The 18,209-nt window shown below is 44.0% G+C and overlaps 1 protein-coding gene across 3 annotated transcripts in view; it reads right to left on the bottom strand.

Moving 5' to 3' along the window:
- Positions 1-17,146, bottom strand: part of ints6l (integrator complex subunit 6 like) — a 32,912-nt gene extending 15,766 nt beyond the window's left edge. The window contains exons 1-5 of one of the 3 annotated variants that reach the window (XR_005041162.1): positions 16,819-17,146; positions 16,625-16,702; positions 2,336-2,485; positions 1,077-1,166; positions 141-324 (exon numbers count right to left, since the gene is read on the bottom strand). Coding sequence is in view for 2 of the 3 variants with exons in the window: in XM_036970047.1 (XP_036825942.1) it covers positions 141-324; positions 1,077-1,166; positions 2,336-2,485; positions 16,625-16,702; positions 16,819-16,929 (613 nt within the window). In the remaining variant the exon portion in view is untranslated. The remainder of the gene's footprint in view (positions 1-140; positions 325-1,076; positions 1,167-2,335; positions 2,486-16,624; positions 16,703-16,818) is intronic. The other 2 variants (XM_036970047.1, XM_036970048.1) reach the window with 2 other exon arrangements.
- Between the last annotated feature and the right edge of the window lie 1,063 nt (positions 17,147-18,209).

Genomic DNA, 18,209 nt, shown 5'->3' with positions numbered 1-18,209 from the left:
GACAGTTAGAATGAGTACAATGGGCGTCTCCATTGAAGTCAATGATGCCATAATAGTTGAACTGGCAGACATTTGTCAGTGTACCCATAGGGCAAGAAGTAAAAGCAGGATGTTAACTATTTCTATGGGGGGCATCCTACCTCCAGTGACCTCACACATCTGGGTGATGGCAGACTCGTCGTTGGGGACGCTGCCCAGCTGCTCGCTGTCGGGCGTGGCTGCCCCAGGGAGACGCAGCACCAGGGCGAAGAGCCGCTGGTCCCACCGGAATGGCTCCTTGGTCAGCTCACTGCCTGGCAGTGGAGAGGTCAGGGGCAGGTGAAGCTGGAGACAGGGAGAAAGGAGCACAAAGGAGGGAGAGGGGCGTGGTAGAGGTGGCAACAATTAGCCTATCAGTTATGAGCATTGGGCCAGTAACAGAAAGGTTGCTGATTCAAATCCCTGAGCCGACTACAGTAGGCAACAACAAAAAAAATGGACAATGTGCCCGTGAGCAAGGCACTTAACCCTAATTGCTCCTGTAAGTCGCTCTGGATAAGAGCTTCTGCTAAATGACTAAAATGTCAAATGTAGAGGTGGGGAAGATGTGAAAATTGGATTAGCATTTAATTTGTCTTGTTATTAGACTCTGGCTGGACATCTTAATTGGGCCCAGATGAGTTGTATTCTTCTTATACAGTGTAATAACGATTTAGACAATGTGAGTCATCTGAATAACATGCAGCTCATAAAGAATCATACGTCCTGGAATTCTTTGACCGCTTCAAATGTGGGCTCTCTTTAACAGCCTCACTTACTAGCCAGGACCATAGTAGAACTCTACTGGCTGGAGAGTGAAACTGTTCCTTCTTCATTAGCCCTAGCCAGGACCACAGTCCACTGCTTTTAAACTTGGGGCCATATGTATCAAGCTTCTCAGAGTAGAAGTGCTAACTTAGGATTAGTTTTTCCTTAATAAGATCACATGGACAGGGGGACCTGATCCTAGATCAGCACTTTTACTTTGAGACGCTTTATGAGCACGGCCTCTGACTTACAGTTAACCAGTCAGAGGAACGACCATTGTCCTCGCTCACCTCATCCGGCACCCCAGAGGTGTGAGTCAGCTTGTTCCCATCCGTGATGGTGATGATCACTGAAGGCTCCAGAAAGAACGGGTTACGGCCCTGAGGATAGACAGGGAAGTTCATGGGTTAAAAAACTGTTTGCTGTTGGTCAGGCTGAGAGATGATTGTCGTTTTGGTACTCTGTGAGGACAGAGGCTCCTTCCCTGGACTACATACAACAGTGGAGGCTGCTGAGGGGAGGACAGCTCATACTAATGGCTGGAATGGAGCCAATGGAATGGCATCAAACACATGAAAACTATGCGTCTGATATATTTGATACCATTCCACAAATTCCGCTCCAGCCATTAACACAAACCCGTCCTCCCCAATTAAGGTGCCATCAACCTTCTGTGATATACAATACAACTTTATTGTCCAGATGTTCCAGAGAACCACTAAATATTGTCTTGTGTTCTCAGCCCCCCACCACCAGACACCAAACAAACAGTTGAGACGAGTACAGGGTTGTGGGGTTAAGTGCCTTGCTCAAAGGCCCAACAGTAGGGGAATGTCTTGAGGGTGTGAACCCAGAGTAGCCCTCAAGTTGCCAGATTAATTCCGCCCTTTTTCTAGCGCCCGGCCCGGGAATCGAACCGGACACCTTTAGGCTACAGGTCCAACTCCTTAGCTGCTGAGCTTCCTACCGCCAGCGTTCTCTTATTTACACACAAACACTATCAGTGAGATTTTTTAGATATATATGTTTTATTTATTTAACCTTTATTTAATTAGGCAAGTCAGTTAAGAACAAATTATTATTTACAATGACGGCCTACCGAGGAACAGTAGGTTAACTGCCTTGTTCAGGGGCAGAACGGCAGGTTTTTTACCTTGTCAGTTCGGGGATTCAGTCCAGCAACCTTTCGGTTACTGGCCCACCGCTCTAACCACTATGCTACCTGCAGAGAAAGACTAAGAAGATTTACATACTCCCGATGTTCACCGCTAGCCTAGCCCTAATGGTCTAATACTGCTCATATTGGCTGATTGGCTGATATACACAAATACATACACAAACGGAATATTCCTCAAATATATATGCACTGTATTGCATGCTATTGTACACAATGCTTGTGCATAATAATATGTTTAAAAAAGTTAACTATTGCCTGATATTCCATAGGATATTTTGGGGGAAATACATGCTATTTCTATGACCTGGGTGATGTACTTTATACTAAAGTATGTTATATTTAAAGGTGTAGAGGGTTGAGTGTCAGGAATACCTGTCCATAGTTGTCGATGCCAGAGACAAGGCGGTTTAGGTTGAGTAGGTCAAAGGCCGCGCGGAGAGCGTGACCCAGAGTTGTCAGTCCAGACGCCTGCAGGTTCTTCAGTTCACTCATAAACGTGGCATGGTTCTCCTTCCAGCCCGCCTGAAATACACACAGGGATAGTGTGTCACACACACACACACACACACACACACACACACACACACACACACACACACACACACACACACACACACACACACACACACACACACACACACACACACACACACACACCACATGAAGGGAATGCAATACATTGCATACTCAGGCAGACAGAGGGAGTCTTGTGTCGTCACAATACACTGCATGATCAACCCACATAAACACCAGTCATGAAAGTGGACACAACATACACACGCTCACTCTTACACACACATACACAGACAGTATTACATTACATTGACCCCAGAGCACAGAGGCATCTTTGCACGCACAAACAAACACACAGACTCATATTAAACATATTAGTGCTGGGATAAAGACAACCACACACTGACTCACATTAAACATATTAGTGCTGGGTTAAAGACAACCACACACTGACTCACATTAAACATATTAGTGCTGGGTTAAAGACAACCACACACTGACTCACATTAAACATATTAGTGCTGGGTTAAAGACAACCACACACTGACTCACATTAAACATATTAGTGCTGGGTTAAAGACAACCACACACTGACTCACATTAAACATATTAGTGCTGGGTTAAAGACAACCACACACTGACTCACATTAAACATATTAGTGCTGGGTTAAAGACAACCACACACTGACTCACATTAAACATATTAGTGCTGGGTTAAAGACAACCACACACTGACTCACATTAAACATATTAGTGCTGGGTTAAAGACAACCACACACTGACTCACATTAAACATATTAGTGCTGGGTTAAAGACAACCACACACTGACTCACATTAAACATATTAGTGCTGGGTTAAAGACAACCACACACTGACTCACATTAAACATATTAGTGCTGGGATAAAGACAACCACACACTGACTCACATTAAACATATTAGTGCTGGGTTAAAGACAACCACACACTGACTCACATTAAACATATTAGTGCTGGGATAAAGACAACCACACACTGACTCACATTAAACATATTAGTGCTGGGTTAAAGACAACCACACACTGACTCACATTAAACATATTAGTGCTGGGTTAAAGACAACCACACACTGACTCACATTAAACATATTAGTGCTGGGTTAAAGACAACCACACACTGACTCACATTAAACATATTAGTGCTGGGTTAAAGACAACCACACACTGACTCACATTAAACATATTAGTGCTGGGATAAAGACAACCACACACTGACTCACATTAAACATATTAGTGCTGGGTTAAAGACAACCACACACTGACTCACATTAAACATATTAGTGCTGGGTTAAAGACAACCACACACTGACTCACATTAAACATAATAGTGCTGGGTTAAAGACAACCACACACTGACTCACATTAAACATATTAGTGCTGGGTTAAAGACAACCACACACTGACTCATATTAAACATATTAGTGCTGGGATAAAGACAACCACACACTGACTCACATTAAACATATTAGTGCTGGGTTAAAGACAACCACACACTGACTCACATTAAACATATTAGTGCTGGGTTAAAGACAACCACACACTGACTCACATTAAACATATTAGTGATGGGTTAAAGACAACCACACACTGACTCACATTAAACATATTAGTGCTGGGTTAAAGACAACCACACACTGACTCACATTAAACATATTAGTGCTGGGTTAAAGACAACCACACACTGACTCACATTAAACATATTAGTGATGGGTTAAAGACAACCACACACTGACTCACATTAAACATATTAGTGCTGGGTTAAAGACAACCACACACTGACTCACATTAAACATATTAGTGCTGGGTTAAAGACAACCACACACTGACTCACATTAAACATATTAGTGCTGGGTTAAAGACAACCACACACTGACTCACATTAAACATATTAGTGCTGGGTTAAAGACAACCACACACTGACTCACATTAAACATATTAGTGCTGGGTTAAAGACAACCACACACTGACTCACATTAAACATATTAGTGCTGGGTTAAAGACAACCACACACTGACTCACATTAAACATATTAGTGCTGGGATAAAGACAACCACACACTGACTCACATTAAACATATTAGTGCTGGGATAAAGACAACCACACACTGACTCACATTAAACATATTAGTGCTGGGTTAAAGACAACCACACACTGACTCATATTAAACATATTAGTGCTGGGATAAAGACAACCACACACTGACTCACATTAAACATATTAGTGATGGGTTAAAGACAACCACACACTGACTCACATTAAACATATTAGTGCTGGGATAAAGACAACCACACACTGACTCACATTAAACATATTAGTGCTGGGTTAAAGACAACCACACACTGACTCACATTAAACATATTAGTGCTGGGTTAAAGACAACCACACACTGACTCACATTAAACATATTAGTGATGGGTTAAAGACAACCACACACTGACTCACATTAAACATATTAGTGCTGGGTTAAAGACAACCACACACTGACTCACATTAAACATATTAGTGCTGGGTTAAAGACAACCACACACTGACTCACATTAAACATATTAGTGCTGGGTTAAAGACAACCACACACTGACTCACATTAAACATATTAGTGCTGGGATAAAGACAACCACACACTGACTCACATTAAACATATTAGTGATGGGTTAAAGACAACCACACACTGACTCACATTAAACATATTAGTGCTGGGTTAAAGACAACCACACACTGACTCACATTAAACATATTAGTGCTGGGTTAAAGACAACCACACACTGACTCACATTAAACATATTAGTGCTGGGTTAAAGACAACCACACACTGACTCACATTAAACATATTAGTGCTGGGTTAAAGACAACCACACACTGACTCACATTAAACATATTAGTGCTGGGTTAAAGACAACCACACACTGACTCATATTAAACATATTAGTGCTGGGTTAAAGACAACCACACACTGACTCACATTAAACATATTAGTGCTGGGTTAAAGACAACCACACACTGACTCACATTAAACATATTAGTGCTGGGTTAAAGACAACCACACACTGACTCACATTAAACATATTAGTGCTGGGTTAAAGACAACCACACACTGACTCACATTAAACATATTAGTGCTGGGTTAAAGACAACCACACACTGACTCACATTAAACATAATAGTGCTGGGTTAAAGACAACCACACACTGACTCACATTAAACATATTAGTGCTGGGTTAAAGACAACCACACACTGACTCACATTAAACATATTAGTGCTGGGTTAAAGACAACCACACACTGACTCACATTAAACATAATAGTGCTGGGTTAAAGACAACCACACACTGACTCACATTAAACATATTAGTGCTGGGTTAAAGACAACCACACACTGACTCACATTAAACATATTAGTGCTGGGATAAAGACAACCACACACTGACTCACATTAAACATATTAGTGCTGGGTTAAAGACAACCACACACTGACTCACATTAAACATATTAGTGCTGGGATAAAGACAACCACACACTGACTCACATTAAACATATTAGTGCTGGGTTAAAGACAACCACACACTGACTCACATTAAACATATTAGTGCTGGGTTAAAGACAACCACACACTGACTCACATTAAACATATTAGTGCTGGGTTAAAGACAACCACACACTGACTCACATTAAACATATTAGTGCTGGGATAAAGACATACAGTAAAAGCTCCATACTCATATAGAATAAAGAAAATATGTTTTATCACAACAGATGAAAGATATTTATCATACATTAGGCTCTATATTAAAGGGTTAGTTCACCCAAATGACAAAACACTAATTGGTTCCTTACCCTGGAAGCAGTCTATGGACAAGGTATGACAGCAATACATGCTTTGGTTTAGGTTTAGCTGGCACGGTTTCCACATGCGCACGTTTAAGCATTTGTGGCACAAATCCCATTCAAGTCATGGGACCAAAATTAGCATTTTTCACAGATCATGCTAAAATCATCTATAAGTGACTTTGCTGAGCTTCACAATCGATGTTAGATACTTTTAGCTAATTTGGATATGATGCGCAAAAAATGCTAACATCGGTCCCTTGACGTAAATGGGATTTGTGCCAAAAATGCTAAAACGTTAGCATGTGGAAACAGTGCCAGGGAAACTAAACCAAAGCATGGATTGCTGTCATACCTTGTCCATAGAATACTTACACGGTAAGGAAACCAGTGTGTAATTTTGTAATTTAGGTAAACGATCCCTTTAAATAATATGTTTATGATACTATGAAGCTACGAGATTACATCTTCCTTAGGTTATGCCTTTAGAGTGCTTGGTTTGAAAATGGTAGGTCTATTTGTAATGTAGAAAATATCTCAGAAAACACAAAGTAATGGCCACTATTGGCTCTTGCTGAAGCACTTCCTGAAGCTGCTCATCCCATGAGACCAGGGCTTTCATATGAGACCAGGCCTTTCCTATGAGACCAGGGCTTTCCCACAAGACCAGGGCTTTCCCGCGAAACCAGGGCTTTCCCGCGAGACCGGGACTTTCCCGTAGGAGAGCAGCCTAGTAGGGGAGTGTGAGTGAGTGGCTGCTTTCGCTCTTTCCTCCACTGAGGTCAAGTACCTTACTGTTACAGCATTATGCTTAATCTACGGATGACCTGCAGGCTTACCAGCCCCACCGTAAGCGGTACCATGCTTCCTAAAGAGAGAGAGGAGGAGAAGGAGGAAGAGAGAAATAGAGGGTGGGAGTTTGGAGGTGACATGGACACTGAGCAGGAAACACAACAGGACAGAGTTGGCTTAACTTTTAAGTGTTTGTAGTCCTTGGATACAAGGCATAAGTTATTATATCTAACCTCTAGATTGTGTTTACTCCAATGTACTTATGAAGTAGTGAAAAATAGCATAAAACAATGCTAAAGCAATTGTATATGTGAAGTAGCACGTTGCATTCCTTCACTGTAGAAGAAATGCAATTGGCCCAGCATCCTCCGGGTTTGGCCGCTGTAGGCCATCATTGTCAATAAGAATTTGTTCTTAACATACTTGCCTAGTTAAATAAAGGTTGAACAAAAATAAATAAATAAAGAAGGCTGTAGAAGTTAAGACAAAATCCTACTGGCAGGTTGTAGAAGTGAAGAAAAAAAACTACTGTCAGGCTGTAGAACTGAAGACAAAGCCCTACTGGCAGGCTGTAGAACTGAAAACAAAGCCCTACTGGCAGGCTGTAGAACTGAAAACAAAGCCCTACTGGCAGGCCGTAGAACTGAAAACAAAGCCCTACTGGCAGGCTGTAGAACTGAAAACAAAGCCCTACTGGCAGGCTGTAGAACTGAAGACAAAGCCCTACTGGCAGGCTGTAGAACTGAAGACAAAGCTCTACTGGCATGCCGTAGAACTGAAGACAAAGCCCTACTGGCAGGCTGTAGAACTGAAAACAAAGCCCTACTGGCAGGCTGTAGAACTGAAGACAAAGCCCTACTGGCAGGCCGTAGAACTAAAGACAAAGCCCTACTGGCAGGCTGTAGAACTGAAAACAAAGCCCTACTGGTAGGCTGTAGAACTGAAGATAAAGCCCTACTGGCAGGCTGTAGAACTGAAGACAAAGCCCTACTGGCAGGCCGTAGAACTGAAAACAAAGGCCTACTGGCAGGCTGTAGAACTGAAGAAAAGCCCTACTGGCAGGCCGTAGAACTGAAGACAAAGCCCTACTGGCAGGCTGTAGAACTGAAAACAAAGCCCTACTGGCAGGCTGTAGAACTAAAGACAAAGCCCTACTGGCAGGCTGTAGAACTGAAGACAAAGCCCTACTGGCAGGCTGTAGAACTAAAGACAAAGCCCTACTGGCAGGCCGTAGAACTGAAAACAAAGCCCTACTGGCAGGCTGTAGAACTGAAAACAAAGCCCTACTGGTAGGCTGTAGAACTGAAGACAAAGCCCAACTGGCAGGCTGTAGAACTGAAAACAAAGCCCTACTGGCAGGCTGTAGAACTGAAGACAAAGCCCTACTGGCAGGCTGTAGAACTAAAGACAAAGCCCTACTGGTAGGCTGTAGAACTAAAGACAAAGCCCTACTGGCAGGCTGTAGAACTGAAAACAAAGCCCTACTGGCAGGCCGTAGAACTGAAAACAAAGCCCTACTGGCAGGCTGTAGAACTGAAAACAAAGCCCTACTGGCAGGCTGTAGAACTGAAGACAAAGCCCTACTGGCAGGCCGTAGAACTGAAAACAAAGCCCTACTGGCAGGCTGTAGAACTGAAGACAAAGCCCTACTGGCAGGCCGTAGAACTGAAGACAAAGCCCTACTGGCAGGCTGTAGAACTGAAAACAAAGCCCTACTGGCAGGCTGTAGAACTAAAGACAAAGCCCTACTGGCAGGCTGTAGAACTGAAGACAAAGCCCTACTGGCAGGCTGTAGAACTAAAGACAAAGCCCTACTGGCAGGCCGTAGAACTGAAAACAAAGCCCTACTGGCAGGCTGTAGAACTGAAAACAAAGCCCTACTGGCAGGCTGTAGAACTGAAGACAAAGCCCTACTGGCAGGCTGTAGAACTGAAAACAAAGCCCTACTGGCAGGCTGTAGAACTGAAGACAAAGCCCTACTGGCAGGCTGTAGAACTAAAGACAAAGCCCTACTGGCAGGCTGTAGAACTAAAGACAAAGCCCTACTGGTAGGCTGTAGAACTAAAGACAAAGCCCTACTGGCAGGCTGTAGAACTGAAAACAAAGCCCTACTGGCAGGCCGTAGAACTGAAAACAAAGCCCTACTGGCAGGCTGTAGAACTGAAGACAAAGCCCTACTGGCAGGCCGTAGAACTGAAAACAAAGCCCTACTGGCAGGCTGTAGAACTGAAGACAAAGCCCTACTGGCAGGCCGTAGAACTGAAGACAAAGCCCTACTGGCAGGCTGTAGAACTGAAAACAAAGCCCTACTGGCAGGCTGTAGAACTAAAGACAAAGCCCTACTGGCAGGCTGTAGAACTGAAGACAAAGCCCTACTGGCAGGCTGTAGAACTAAAGACAAAGCCCTACTGGCAGGCTGTAGAACTGAAAACAAAGCCCTACTGGCAGGCTGTAGAACTGAAAACAAAGCCCTACTGGCAGGCTGTAGAACTGAAGACAAAGCCCTACTGGCAGGCTGTAGAACTGAAAACAAAGCCCTACTGGCAGGCTGTAGAACTGAAGACAAAGCCCTACTGGCAGGCTGTAGAACTAAAGACAAAGCCCTACTGGCAGGCTGTAGAACTAAAGACAAAGCCCTACTGGTAGGCTGTAGAACTAAAGACAAAGCCCTACTGGCAGGCTGTAGAACTGAAAACAAAGCCCTACTGGCAGGCCGTAGAACTGAAAACAAAGCCCTACTGGCAGGCTGTAGAACTGAAAACAAAGCCCTACTGGCAGGCTGTAGAACTGAAGACAAAGCCCTACTGGTAGGCTGTAGAACTGAAAATAAAGCCCTACTGGCAGGCTGTAGAACAGAAAACAAAGCCCTACTGGCAGGCTGTAGAACTGAAAACAAAGCCCTACTGGCAGGCTGTAGAACTGAAGACAAAGCCCTACTGGCAGGCTGTAGAACTGAAGACAAACCCCTACTGGTAGGCCGTAGAACTGAAGACAAAGCCCTACTGGCAGGCTGTAGAACTGAAGACAAAGCCCTACTGGCAGGCTGTAGAACTAAAGACAAAGCCCTACTGGCAGGCTGTAGAACTGAAGACAAAGCCCTACTGGCAGGCTGTAGAACTGAAGACAAAGCCCTACTGGCAGGCTGTAGAACTGAAGACAAAGCCCTACTGGCAGGCTGTAGAACTGAAAACAAAGCCCTACTGGCAGGCCGTAGAACTGAAGACAAAGCCCTACTGGTAGGCTGTAGAACTGAAGACAAAGCCCTACTGGCAGGCTGTAGAACTGAAGACAAAGCCCTACTGGCAGGCCGTAGAACTGAAGACAAAGCCCTACTGGCAGGCCGTAGAACTGAAGACAAAGCCCTACTGGCAGGCTGTAGAACTGAAAACAAAGCCCTACTGGTAGGCTGTAGAACTGAAGACAAAGCCCTACTGGCAGGCTGTAGAACTGAAGACAAAGCCCTACTGGCAGGCTGTAGAACTGAAGACAAAGCCCTACTGGTAGGCTGTAGAACTGAAGACAAAGCCCTACTGGCAGGCTGTAGAACTGAAGACAAAGCCCTACTGGCAGGCTGTAGAACTGAAAACAAAGCCCTACTGGCAGGCTGTATAACTGAAGACAAAGCCCTACTGGTAGGCCGTAGAACTCTTAACTCACACTCAATAATTCAAACGAAAGAGTAATTCAATTTTACCTGCCCAACCTTCTTTCCCCCCCCTCCAAATCAACAATTAATTATAGGCTGTATAAGTGTGCAACCAGAGTCCCTTGTCTGGTGGGTGGGGTGGGAAAGGGAGGGAAAACAGGTGGAGGGAGACATAAAAAATAGTGAAAGAGGGTCAAGGATGTATGCATTAGAAAAAAATGTGCTCCACTATGCTGATGTTGTGACGTTTGGGGAAGGGTTAGGATAATGAGACTGGATTGTCAACATTATATTGTGGTAGGCTATTTATTTGTGGGCTGCGCTTCATGGCATGTGGTGAAACAGGAATACAACATGACACAAGACATAGAGCTAGCCTATAGCACTGACATCATCGTCTTCAAATGTCTCTCGGCAACCCAGACATCGAGTTAGAGTGCCAAGAAAAAGACAACATCGAAAAGTGATTACATCATCATGAATGATTTTTTATCAAAAACTGTTATATGTACTTGTGTCTGTATATAGCTAAGCCCCCCCACCCCCAATTTAACAGTGGTAGTCTATGAGCCAGGGTATAGCAGCTGAATATAGCTAGGTCCCCCCACCCCCGATAGAACAGTGGCAGTCTATGAGCCAGGATACAGCAGCTGGGGCCTAGGCTAAGTCATGCTGGGTTCCTGCACATACTGACTGCAGGACAGGAGACCGCTTTCCATAAACAGACAGATAACAACTTGTTCCACGCAAAAGCCCCAGTTATGAGAGAGCAGACACTTATAAATAAAAAACATTAAGTTCCCATGATCCTTTAGTTAAGGAGCAGAACCAAAATGTGCCAGGTTGAAGGCACGTGATGAGGTCTTGATTCATGGATCTTGAGCAGGCAAGACAGCACCACCAGAAAGCACCAATACCCATTCAGTAGAATGGAAAAAGAAAGCATCATGTCATTGTGCATTTCTGACTCAGAAGGGTGGTGATGAACTAACTGGTCATGAGAGCAGGAGATGAGAGCAGTGTGAGCATGGTAGAAATCAGAGCTATCACTGCAGTGAAAGCTAGGCTGCTTAACAAGCCCAAAGAGCTGTGATCATATGGAAGGCAAAGGGAAGGGGTCACAGACTCACAGCCAGTGAAGCGGAGTAAGTTTCAGACACGAGTGCAGACCCCGCTACAGAACCCGCTTCAGACCCCGCTACAGGCCCCGCTACAGACCCCGCTACAGACCCCGCTACAGGCCCCGCTACAGACCCCGCTACAGAACCCGCTACAGAACCCGCTACAGACCCCGCTACAGACCCCGCTACAGAACCCGCTACAGACCCCGCTACAGACCCCGCTACAGGCCCCGCTACAGACCCCGCTACAGAACCCTTTACAGGCCCCGCTACAGACCCCGCTACAGGCCCCGCTACAGACCTCGCTACAGACCCCGCTACAGAACCCGCTACAGAACCCGCTACAGACCCCGCTACAGACCCCGCTACAGAACCCGCTACAGACCCCGCTTCAGACCCCGCTACAGAACCCGCTACAGACCCCGCTACAGAACCCGCTACAGACCCCGCTTCAGACCCCGCTACAGACCCCGCTACAGAACCCGCTACAGAACCCGCTACAGAACCCGCTTCAGACCCCGCTCGGGCATGTGAATGACAGCCCTGGATGTTCCGGTCAGGCATGTGAATGACAGCCCTGGATGTACCGGTCAGACATGTGAATGACAGCCCTGAATGTACCGGTCAGGCATGTGAATGACAGCCCTGGATGTTCCGGTCAGTCATGTGAATGACAGCCCTGGATGTACCGGTCAGGCATGTGAATGACAGCCCTGGATGTACCGGTCAGGCATGTGAATGACAGCCCTGGATGTACCGGTCGGGTATGTGAATGACAGCCCTGGATGTACCGGTCGGGTATGTGAATGACAGCCCTGGATGTACCGGTCGGGTATGTGAATGACAGCCCTGGATGTACCGGTCGGGTATGTGAATGACAGCCCTGGATGTACCGGTCGGGTATGTGAATGACAGCCCTGGATGTACCGGTCGGGTATGTGAATGACAGCCCTGGATGTACCGGTCGGGTATGTGAATGACAGCCCTGGATGTACCGGTCGGGTATGTGAATGACAGCCCTGGATGTACCGGTCGGGTATGTGAATGACAGCCCTGGATGTACCGGTCGGGTATGTGTAAACACAAGCCTGAATGATTATAACACAATGTTAAACATTTGGAGTCATTTCACGAAAAGACTGCCTTCTGCATCCCTTTGTTATTTAATTTTAAAAGCCTGTTATATTAAATGAAGTGGCCTGTAATATAGACCACATGGATAATTCAATTAATCCGATTTTTTTATATGAATAACGACTTGCTAAAATGCCAAAATTCAGCATATTGACATGTCCCCCCATGCACCTTCTGTGACTTCCAGGAAAATTGTAAGCCACTTAACCCTAACATTTCCAAAGGTTTTCACTATCATTATAAAGCCCTAGTTATCTTGTTGCTTTGACAAAGTCTTTCCTGAACATTATATCTATTTTATGTGATTAGTGATTCATTTGTGTCTGTCCTATTACGTGAAGTGAACTCTCGTTATAATGTGGTGAAAATATTCCTTTTACAAAATGTTTTTTCAAAAGAAACATTGAACATCTTTTTTTTGGCCATTTTGTGATGGAAAACTGAGTGGGTTGAATATAACACGTCAACCCTGTTACCCGTAGATAGACAGGCTAGAAATGTTTTAACAATGAACTCAATTGCCACTCCTTGTTGAACACAACAAGACAACAAGACTCCATTCCTCCTGTAACAAGGGGATTTATAGCTGATTTAAGATGAAATTGTCAACCCTTTTACGGTCAACCTTGTCACGTTTTTTTATGAAGTTGAACATGTGCTCTTTATGACAGAACGTGGATGAACTGCTTCAGCATGCATATCGTACACACAGTACACATCTCCTGCCTAATAACATGTCATGCTAGAGAGGAAAGGAGTGTAAAAGAGAAAAAAAATCCAAGTGAGAAAAGTAATGTCAGCGCTGGGGCAGGAGGAGGAAGAGGAAGAGAAGAATTACCTTCCTCTCGACGGTCCAGGAACGGGACAACAAGTGAACTCAGGGGGAGGAGGAAGAGGAAGAGAAGAATGACCTTCCTCTCGACGGTCCAGGAACGGTACAACTAGTGAACTCAGGGGGAGGAGGAAAAGACAGCATTGTCTTTATCCAGCAGCGTCTCCATGGAACTCCTCTCTTATTGGTGGCTGAATAGCTTATGAATAATAAAACAGGGCTAAACAGTCACACTGCTCAGTAGAAGTGCGGAAGTTCAGTAGTCAGATTCCATCTCGCACCAGGCAATGTAGGCAAGACATTACAGGCTGGGTTATTGTTGGGCAAAATCTGTTCGTCTGGTTGTCAAAACCTAACACAGGGAGGAGCTTTCTCTCCAAAGTGCATAGAAAAAAATTCAGTAGACATGCAGTTAGCTAGTTATTTCCCAGAATGCTTAGCACTTCTGCTTTTGAATAGTTTCATCAAAAGTCCCTTGATAATAATCCATTAATATGCAACAAATCAGGAAAAATGCCCTCAAGGAAAATTCTGAAGACAATTAAGCTTTATAGGCCTATCTTGTAATTTAATTCAGAAACAGAAACTGAACAAGCTCTGACACCAAGGAATGTGAAATGGAATAGCTAATGAACCACCACCTATCCTTGGATGGAGAGGAAGAAGACCTGGAGAAGGAGGAGGCGATATGTGTATGCATTGGAGGGAGGGGGGTGTAGAAAAGCCCTGGGAGGATGTCTGGCCACCTGCCAGAGAGACAAAGCTAATGAAGTGCCAGGGAATAAGCCACTCTACAGTACTGTCACTGTCAAACCACAAAACTACAGCAGCATACACTGATGCAGGCACACCTTCTGCACATCGGCAACGTTGTACATGAAAGAAGCAACAATGCAGTTTCATACACTTGGCCTTTACACATTCATTATAACATAGGCTACATGCAATGCACTTCAGCACTACTCATTTGACTATTATACAAAATATGTGCCCATCCCCAACAAGAGTGCATGAATAGACATGTGACAGGGAATTCATATAGGATTAATACATGGTTATCTTAAGATGAATGCACTAACTGTAAGTCACTCTGGATAAGAGTGTCTACTAAAAGACTAAAATGTAAAAATGCTGTCAGATACTTGACAGCAAGTTAGCCCCAACTGCTTATTCATGTTCCTAAGTCTGGTGTAATGTTACACTGACATCCCAATGATAAAGCTAGCTGCTGCAGTGACTGCATGATTCATATGGGTTCATTCGAACAGTCACATCTAATTGTTGTAAACTGAGAGAACTTGTCATTGAAATATTATTTCCATGTTTGAGAGTGTTGGTGTTAGCTGCCACTCACATACACTAAAATGGAGAACATATTTCACTCCATCTTTTCCTGCTTTGGGGCAGAGTTGAATTGGATATCAAAACAAATCCAATTGTATTTGTCACATGCCTTATAAACAACATGTGTAAACTAACAGTGAAATGTTAACAAATTGCAGAGAGAAAAAAATAGAGAAATAATAGAAAAGGTAAAACATGCAATAATAAAAGTAATAAGACGATAACTTGGTTATATACACAGGGTACCAGCGCCAAGTCAATGTGCAGGGGTACGAGGTAATTGAGGTAGATATGTACATATGGGTAGGGATAATGTAACTAGGCAACAAGATAGATAACAAACAGTAGTAACAGCAGCATATGTGATGAGTCAAAAAGAGTTAGTGCAAAAAGGGTCAATGCAGATAGTCCGGGTAGCTATTGGTCAACTATTTTTACTAACTATTTAGTAGTCTTATGGGGGTAGAAGCTGTTCAGGGTCCTGTTGGTTCCAGACTTAGTGCACCGGTACTGCTTGCACGGTGGTGGCAGAAAGAACAGTCTATAACTACCCATAAGGAGTCATATGTGCTTATGTGCCTATGCCACATTATTACATGAAATTTGATTTGATAAAATTTGATTTGATTATGTAAACTTTACTACCTGCTGCCTCTGCCTGTTGCTTAATTATTGGCATGGGTTAGGACGTTTTATTTTTATATAAGAAAAGGGACCCTGTTTATACTACGAGTGCAAGGCTGAGGGTGGGGGCATTTGGAAATGGTCATCTCTATCCTGATCCTTGAGACCTCCCTATTCTAACCTTTAACCTTCACATTAACCATTTTAATGATGATGGTGTGTATACAGACTGGGGGAGGTTATGATGTTGACACTTTATAAGGGCATTTGATCATTATGAAGTTATGATAGTGTAAACTACAGAATGGGCACCTTACGGTGTAAACTCAGATTTAGGTGAAAATATTGAGTGTCGTGTGAACATCATCATGTTCTATGATAAAGGAGGTTTTATCAAATCAAATAAGTTTGAGTCGCCCAGTCCACATTGGCCAATGCGAGTGCATAGAGTTCAGCCACAGAACGAATGCAACAGGAGGACTCGTGAAGAGGTGCAGGCCAGTTGACCAATCCAGGATGAGTTAGCCCACAGAAATAGAGACGTCACGATAGATAATATATCTCTCCGCCTCCATCTCAGCGCCCGAGAGCTCTCCCAACACAAAAGCAAAATGTCCGCCATGTTCAGAGGCAGCGCTGCACCGGTCTGCGGATATTTTTTACAAAAATTTGCCGTTTTCGCCACCGGGAGGCCGCCCAACCCGCAGCTACAAACCAGAGGGACAGTAAAGTCTCACTGCCAGCAAAATATCCGCGCCTTAATCACATATAAAACAATTTAACAGTATTTATTTACCTTAACTCCGTATGGTGGATCATCGAATGTAACTAGCATGTACCTGTCGCCTCTACTAGCCGGGTCTCGGGCACGCAGCTGTTAAAGAAAACGAAACAATACATGTTAATTTCGACTGAATATGTCAAAGGGACCCTCAACACTATCAAGGCAAATAGTAAGCTGAAAAAAATTGGGGTAAAATTATTCTTTACCTTCATAAAGATCTCAACCGCGCCTTTAGCAATGTCCAGATACGTCGTACCCAAATAAGTGCGCTGATTCATAGAAGCGGACGTGTCTATCAGGAAAAGTAAAATAGGCATCTTAAATGTATAGATATATAGCTATATGCTTTCTAAAATACCTATTATCGTCATATGACCTATCTTGCGGCCGGGGCATGCATATATGTGTGTATATTTTTTTGTAATAATCAGACCCCCCCCAAAAGAGGGTCGTACAGCCACCCCTTGCCGCTGCCTGACTCTATCTGTCTTTCCTAAGCACTGCTGGGTTAGCGCTGTTAGAGAAGTTATCTTCCGAACAGAGTGAAACGCCTTCCTTTCACCGCTGCGACCGTATTGGTTGAGCCTGACCACAGTGGCCACTCCCTGCCGTGCATAAATATGTAATAATGAGGTCGAGATGGTTTCTCGGTTCTTGTTCTGCTAAGCAGAGGATCATTCAGAGAGGGGATACATGTACTGTTGCAAGAAGAAACATTAATACAAATATTGATGATATGGCCACTCTATTCTGCATAGTATAACGTTGTAATGACTTCACATACATACAACATATACTAAAAAAGCAATATGACCTCATCATTTGCGAGTATTAATTAGTGGTATGGGATGGTTGAACATAAAGGACGACGACCCCTTGTTCCCGTGTTGCTGTCTTGGTGGGGGAGGGTGCGAGAGAGTCGCATCACCGTACGATTTTGATAATAATCGTGCCTTCCCTCACCTTCCCCTCCATGTTAAATCTCTGTGCAAGCAGCACCTCGAAGCGCCATATTGCAAAATGCAAAAGCTCCAGTGCGAATGCGTGCTTGCACGAAGGTGAATGTTCTGCTGCTGCCTCATCATGGCTCCTTATTTTATGTTTCTGCTACTTGGGAATCGTTGTGTAATTTCTGTAGAACACGTTTTAAAGACAGTAGGAGCCACACTGTTTACCAAAACCTTTTTAGTTTTTTTGGTCAGGGACATATGCAACGACCGCCCTTCTGCCTGTTTGGGTCGTCACTAGTTAACACAACCACAAAGTCATAATTATGGCTAAACCCCGCCCATTTCTACCATTTATCTTCTTGCAATTCGATTTACCTAACCTTACCACACTGCTAATAAGCTTATTTTGTCGTTGCCAATTTTGACTTTGTGGCTGTCTTAACTAGAGACTAGTGTACTTGGCTGAATATGACGGAGAGGGAGGGTTGTCGACTTGCTGTCCTTAACCTAAACGTAGCAGGCAGTAAAATAAACTGCTGTGATAGCTGCCAGTACATTTACATGCAGATTTACGATAGATCCTTTTATCGGTTACAGGAAGTGAGCAATCTTGCATAATAATCACTGATGACACAACACACAAACAT

The sequence above is a fragment of the Oncorhynchus mykiss genome, chromosome 31 (assembly GCF_013265735.2).
Source record: "Oncorhynchus mykiss isolate Arlee chromosome 31, USDA_OmykA_1.1, whole genome shotgun sequence".
Taxonomy (NCBI): domain Eukaryota; kingdom Metazoa; phylum Chordata; class Actinopteri; order Salmoniformes; family Salmonidae; genus Oncorhynchus; species Oncorhynchus mykiss.
Note: the sequence above shows the minus strand (reverse complement) of the source record. Positions and strands in the feature narration are given on the sequence as shown.